This window comes from Meleagris gallopavo, unplaced genomic scaffold (assembly GCF_000146605.3).
Source record: "Meleagris gallopavo isolate NT-WF06-2002-E0010 breed Aviagen turkey brand Nicholas breeding stock unplaced genomic scaffold, Turkey_5.1 ChrUn_random_deg7180001685295, whole genome shotgun sequence".
Taxonomy (NCBI): Eukaryota; Metazoa; Chordata; class Aves; order Galliformes; family Phasianidae; genus Meleagris; species Meleagris gallopavo.
This window is the reverse complement of record NW_011316561.1, coordinates 1-6,206: the sequence shown is the minus strand read 5'-3', so window position 1 is coordinate 6,206 and position 6,206 is coordinate 1. Positions and strand designations below refer to the sequence as shown.

At 39.0% G+C, this 6,206-nt stretch overlaps 1 protein-coding gene across 1 annotated transcript; it reads right to left on the bottom strand.

Annotated features, from left to right (window-relative positions):
* Nucleotides 1–5: 5 nt before the first annotated feature.
* On the bottom strand, nucleotides 6–6,027 carry LOC100542866 (myosin heavy chain, skeletal muscle, adult-like; the record flags this gene model as incomplete). The annotated part of the gene is made up of 16 exons (XM_010728565.1): nucleotides 5,969–6,027; nucleotides 5,756–5,867; nucleotides 5,571–5,663; nucleotides 4,427–4,490; nucleotides 4,236–4,334; nucleotides 4,042–4,145; nucleotides 3,821–3,959; nucleotides 3,450–3,568; nucleotides 3,214–3,363; nucleotides 2,123–2,293; nucleotides 962–1,268; nucleotides 774–850; nucleotides 544–631; nucleotides 344–461; nucleotides 134–257; nucleotides 6–50 (listed from the first exon to the last, which is right to left on the bottom strand). Coding segments are annotated over exons 1-16 (1,869 nt in total), but the record flags the coding sequence as incomplete, so codon positions are not given.
* Nucleotides 6,028–6,206: the final 179 nt, after the last annotated feature.

Below are 6,206 nucleotides of genomic sequence, written 5' to 3'. Positions count from 1 at the left end.
TCATCCCTCATCTCCTCCAGGAGTCCCAGCAGCCCAGCTTTGAAGAACACCTGAAGAAACAGAACATTGCAGTGCATCACTGTCAGGTAGAACAAAACACAAATACAGGGACTGTGTTGAGGAGAGTTGGTACCTTGGTGTGACCAAATTTGTACTGTGTGTGGTCCACATCGATTGACCCAAGAAGCTTCTCAGAAGCTTTCTTGCTATCAATGAACTGTCCCTCGGGGATGGCACTGGCATTAAGCACCTTGTACCTGTGATAAGCAAAAGAGGAAGCTAAGGCCATTCTTCCCAAATCTCGATGTTCCTTACAGTCATGCTAAAGGCAGAGTGCTCTTACCTCTGTTTAAAGTCTGCATAGAGGACTCTGCTGGGGAAGCCTTTCCTGCAAATCCTGATCCCCTCCAGCACACCGTTACAGCGCAGCTGGTGCAGCACCAGTTCATGCTCCATGGCACCTAATAATTAATTTTACAAATGAATACCACTGTTTCCACCACTGAGGGAGACGACTTCAGTGTCTCCGCTGGAGCATCTTACCAGGTGTTTTTGTTTCATTTGGGATGATGCAGCGGACAAAATGAGGGTGAGTACTCCGTAGGTTGGTCATCAGCTTATTTAAGTTCTCCTGTGGGACCACAAGTTGCTATTTGTTTAAAGGAAACCTTAGGTTTTCACACCTAATAATGAATATGCACTTGCCTGAAACTGGTGCAAAATTAGTTTAATTCTAATTTGCAGAAATTAAAACAAATAAACAAAAAACTTACCCGAAAAAGAGCTGAGACAGTCTGGAAAGAAGAACCCTTCTTCTTACCACCCTTCTTTCCACCACCACCACCAGCCTCTGATAAAGTGAAGATAATAAAATATTTTTTATGTTTTCTGACCAATTCATCATTCTGCAATTTTGTAGAATCACTGCACACCAAAGAGTTGACATTTCAGAAGAACTGACCTGCCTCTCCGCCAGCAGAGGCAAACAGTAAGGCCAGTGTCTTCACAGATGACTTCTGGTACAGCCCAATGACAGTTTCGTTCAGGGGGTCCTTGTTCTTCTCAAGCCAGCCAGAGATGTTGTAGTCCACTGTGCCAGCATAGTGCACCAGGGAGAAGTGGGCCTCAGCCTTGCCTTTGGCAGGCTTGGGCTTCTGGAAGTTGTTGGACTTGCCCAGATGCTGGTCATAGAGCTTGTTCTTGAAAGAGGTGTCAGTTGCCTTTGGGAACATGCACTCCTCTTCCAGGATGGAGAAGATGCCCATGGGCTGAAAGAAACAGCAGTAAATACAATAGAAATAAAATATAAATCTGCTTGCATAAGGAGATTAGAGTAAAGCATGGGAATTTGAGAAATGGATCCAAATTTTTTTAAGCTTTGGACATACATTTCTGAAAGAAATATGAATTTCTAGTGTCTGAAACTGTTGCATTTCAGAACTGATCTCATCACAAGAGACACACAGATTTTTCTAAATTTTTTTGAAAACTCTAATGGGTCAAAAGTAGACATTTATGTTTGCATTAAGCCTTTCTTTAGCTAACAAGATATAGACAAAGTTGTCTAATTAAATTTGACATTTGTTCAACAGATCAACAGATGGTTTAGATACTTACTGAAATCATATTTTGATGAGATATCCTTGTCTTTGCATTAATGCAGAAGAGAATATTACACAAAAAGTGTTGCCTTGCAGTTATATATTTATTCGGTCGTGTTCATCCAATGCCTTTTTTCTATATGCAACTCTGGTTTTACTTAGAAATTGTGTTTGTGAAATAACAACATTAACATTGAGATCATAAACCTAATACTGAAAATAAAAGTGCCTGAGTTTCTATAAAGAAACTGTTTTATCTTTACAAACTTAAAAATACGCTGCAAAAAATCCTACATATCAACTTTATGTTAATCTTTGTATTTGCAGATAAGCGAAATTGCAGTTTGTTTTTTAAAATGTTTACTAACGTACTTAATGGATATTCTAAAGGTACTTAATTTGTAACCAAATTGCCATTCCATAAAATTATTTTCTGAACTAGAGCAAAAAACTGATGCTGAAGAAAAGCCCTAGAATTCTGCCACAAACAACAAAAAACATCTTAGATATAAGGAACATACTTTTTCAATGAGCTCAATGCAGGCAGCAAGGTCCATCCCAAAGTCAATGAACTCCCATTCAATGCCTTCCTTCTTGTACTCCTCTTGTTCTAGCACGAACATGTGGTGGTTGAAGAACTGTTGCAGTTTCTCATTGGTGAAGTTGATGCACAGCTGCTCCAGGCTGTTGAACTGTGCAAAAATAAGATTTACTTGTCAAGGTGAAGTACTCTCTGTAGAGCTTACTCCTGTGTGTCCAGTTAAAGTTGGTTTTGCTTTTTTTTTACAGTTTAAACATCTCTGGTTTTTGTTGTTTTGTTTTTTTGTTTGTTTGTTTGTTTGTTTTGTTTTGTCCATGTTATTTTTAAAGCAAATTTCAAAATAATTTAGTAATCTTATCCCTAATAATGTTCAATTTACATCTGTTTTCTGTTTTTTGTTTCTGTTTTTTTGTTGGTATTATGTACATTTTCCTACTGAACTAACAGAATATATTAGATGTTACAATTGTTTGCCAGTAGTAGTCTGCACTCAGGTTCTTTACCCTATTTTTTACAGATCATGCTTGCCCACCTTCTGTGCTTGCATTGAAGGAAGTCAGTAACATTCTCCTCTTGGAATCACATTACAGGTCTTCAAAAGCAAAGGGTATGTACTGTCCACTTTTCAAAGCATTGGGACAAATCTGTATGGGACTTAGGTTTATCCTTCTATTTAGACAGTCTGCAGTGTTGTATGCTATTTGTTAGTGGATTTTTTTTTTAGTAGAAAGCTGTAGCTAGTGAAAAACTACATTTGTGGCAACTATATAAAAGGCAGCAATGCAATTTCTTCCCTTTGTACTTCAGAATACTATTACACGAAAAATATTTGAGGCTAGTGCTTTGAGATGGAGAAAAAGCAGTCACATATTCAAAAGCTGTGACATTCAAAAAGACAAGCACTTACAGAAAACTGGAAATATGCTGCTTGCAAAAAAATGCAGACTTTTATTTGAAATTGTAAGTGAACAGCATGGCTTCAAAAAAAACAGAATAAAAGCAACATATCTCCAGTTTCTTATGACTTGCAATGGTCTTTAAAGATTTTACTGTTATTTCTGACTTTCTTACATCAAAGATCTCAAAGCCAGCGATGTCCAGGACACCAATGAAGTACTGCCTGGGCTGCTTGGTGTCCAGCTGTTGGTTGATGCGAAGAACCATCCACAAGAACATCTTCTCATAGACAGCTTTTGCCAGAGCACCAACTGAGTTGTGCACCTAGAACAGAGAATAATGCAGCAGAAGCAGAATGGCACCCAGAGCAAGAGTATGCTGTAGGTTCCCAGTCGTCAGCTGTTTCTTACCTGCTGCACAGTCTGACCCTTGGTCACATACTCATTCCCAACCTTGACACGGGGGTAGCACAGCGCCTTGAGAAGGTCTGCTGAGTTCAGACCCATCAGGTAGGCAGCCTTGTCTGCAACTGTATGCAGAGGAAAAGAGTGATACAGGGGCAGTGATGAGTGAACTGTGGATTTTCTCTAAGAGCTAAGTACTTTAAGTTAAGTTCTTTAACAGCAATATTTACAGTAGCTTAAAGGAAATTTTAGAAATATGATTACTGTGAGAATTGAGATTTATGTCTTCATAAATATGAATTGGAGCAAGATACCTGACTGCTACTGCCAGTTCTGTAACTATTTCTGTTATTGGCAGCTCTCCATATTAGTAGTACCTTCTGTGCCATCTGGCTCTGCCTGCTCCTCTCGCTGTTTCTGCTTGAACTTCAAGTTCCCATAGTGCATGACAGCCCCTGTCAGCTTGTAGATGGCAGTCTTTTCATCAGCAGTGAAGCCCAGGATGTCAATGGCACTCTGGCAACAGATTCAGTGAAAGTAAATGCCACATATAATAAATGTATTAATAAATGTATTCAAATTTCTATGTATGACTTACATCTGTAGCCATAAGCTCCTCCTGGTCATTAATGCTGGGAACAGTGATCTCGCCTTGACTCACAAAGTGGTAGTCATAGGGGTTGGTAGTAATGAGGAGCATGTCTGTAAAAGGGAATAGGACATATCTGGGCATAAGAATGAAGACAAATATTAGCTATGTTAAGACTTTACAAAAAGAATGGTACTTCCTACCTATTAGCTCTGGCTTCTTGTTGGACATGATCTGATAAAAGATGTGGTAGCTTCTTTCAGCCTTGAGCTGGAAAGTGACCCTGGACTTCTCCAGCAGATCTAACAAGGAAGGAAGAAAGAGTTAGATACAAGACAGGACATGGAGGTGAAAATTTGAGAAGAAAGGTGAGCAGGCCAGGAGCATCTCTTACAAGTTTCAATGTCAGCAGAAGCCAGTTTTCCTGTGGCCCCAAAGTGGATTCTGATGAATTTACCCTGTTAAGGGGAAAAAATATACCTTGAGATTTCACTAGGAAAGGCCATAATCTTGTAACACTATTATTCACAGAGGGCACATGTTGAACTAAGAAGTTCTGTGAATTTGTTTTTTGGAGTTTTCTTCCCACTTAAAACAGAAACAGAAACAAACAAACAAACAAACAGAATAAGAAAACCAAAAGCTACCAAACAAACACAACAAAAGAAATCCCACCACAAGCAAAAGAAGAATGAAATTCAGGAAAAATTGTCAAAAGTAAGATAAAGGCCAACTTTTGCTGGATATCCCTGATTGCAGAGAAGTGGGAAAATTATTAACAGCCTTTTGTCATTTATGCTTCAAATGGATATAGAAAAAGAACTCATGGAATAAGTGTTAAAATTATTTTTTTTTATCTTATGGAAAATGGAAGGTAGCATTTATCTTCTGAATAGTGGAAGTACACGGAATATAGAATTTGAAGCTGAGACCGTGGATTGGCATTGCAATTTTTTCAAGGATATTTCACAGTTTATCTTCTAATAAGCCTTTTGAATGAAAAGGGCTACAAATATGTCATAGAGCAGTTCAGTTTGCTATAGGATGTCTTGAAAACTTTTTTGTCCTATCCCTCTGCTCGTATGAAGGTCTGAACAGTTAAATTACTTGACCTGCCCAGTACTGTATCTAACAAAAGTGCCAGTAATATTTCACTGATTAGATAAAAAATTCTAGTTTTGCATTATAGAAAATTGACACAATTTTATGTCAACAGTCTTCATGACAGATACTAGGGATGTGTTTAGATATATATATATAAATTCCAAATAATAATAAATACATTTGCATATATTTTAATGATGCCTCTTTTTACACATTTATTAGCTATAAAACACTTCGTGTAAAGACAGTTCTAAACTGAGTAAAACAACTACATAGTTAACTAGAGAATTAGATAGCTTTTTGTTTAAAAAAGTAGGAGGAATCAATTACTTCAAGAAACACATCCATCCTATCATGTCACTTCAGAAGTGACAGCTCCTGTCCTGATATACTTGCTCACCCATGAATATCAAAACATCTGATCAAAAACTTACAAAGCGTGAGGAGTTGTCATTCCTCACAGTCTTGGCATTTCCAAAGGCCTCCAGCAGTGGGTTGGCACTGATGATTTGATCCTCAAGCGTTCCCTACAGAATGATAATTGTTTATTTACAGTGTTTATTTGATCCATGTAGCAATTAAAGGCTGAGTTTTTAGTCTGTCCATCGTAGGAGCTCACCTGCATTTTGCCAGGCTGCTCCTCCTTCTTCTTCTCCCCGCTGGCTGCAATTGTTGCAAAGTACTGGATGACACGTTTCGTGTTCACAGTCTTCCCTGCACCGGATTCTCCGCTGTCAAACCAAACAGAGAAGCAGAGAGCGTGAGGTCAGGGAGAAGGTACACACAGGGCACAGGGCAGCCCCGCAGGGACCCGAGCAGGGAGCGTACTTACGTGATCAGGATCGACTGATTCTCGCGGTCTGTGAAAGAGGCAAAAGGAAGTTTAACCATTGTCCAGAGAAGCACTGCGCTGACTTAAAAGCAAAGCTGTAAGTTAGAGCTTCTTTTGAAGCACCAATTCCCAGGAAAAGAAATGGATTTGCTTCCATATCCCTCAGTAGACAGCACAAATGGAGGCATACAGCTGTCAGGGGCGCGTGGTCCTCACACAAACTGTGTATCCTCTTGCC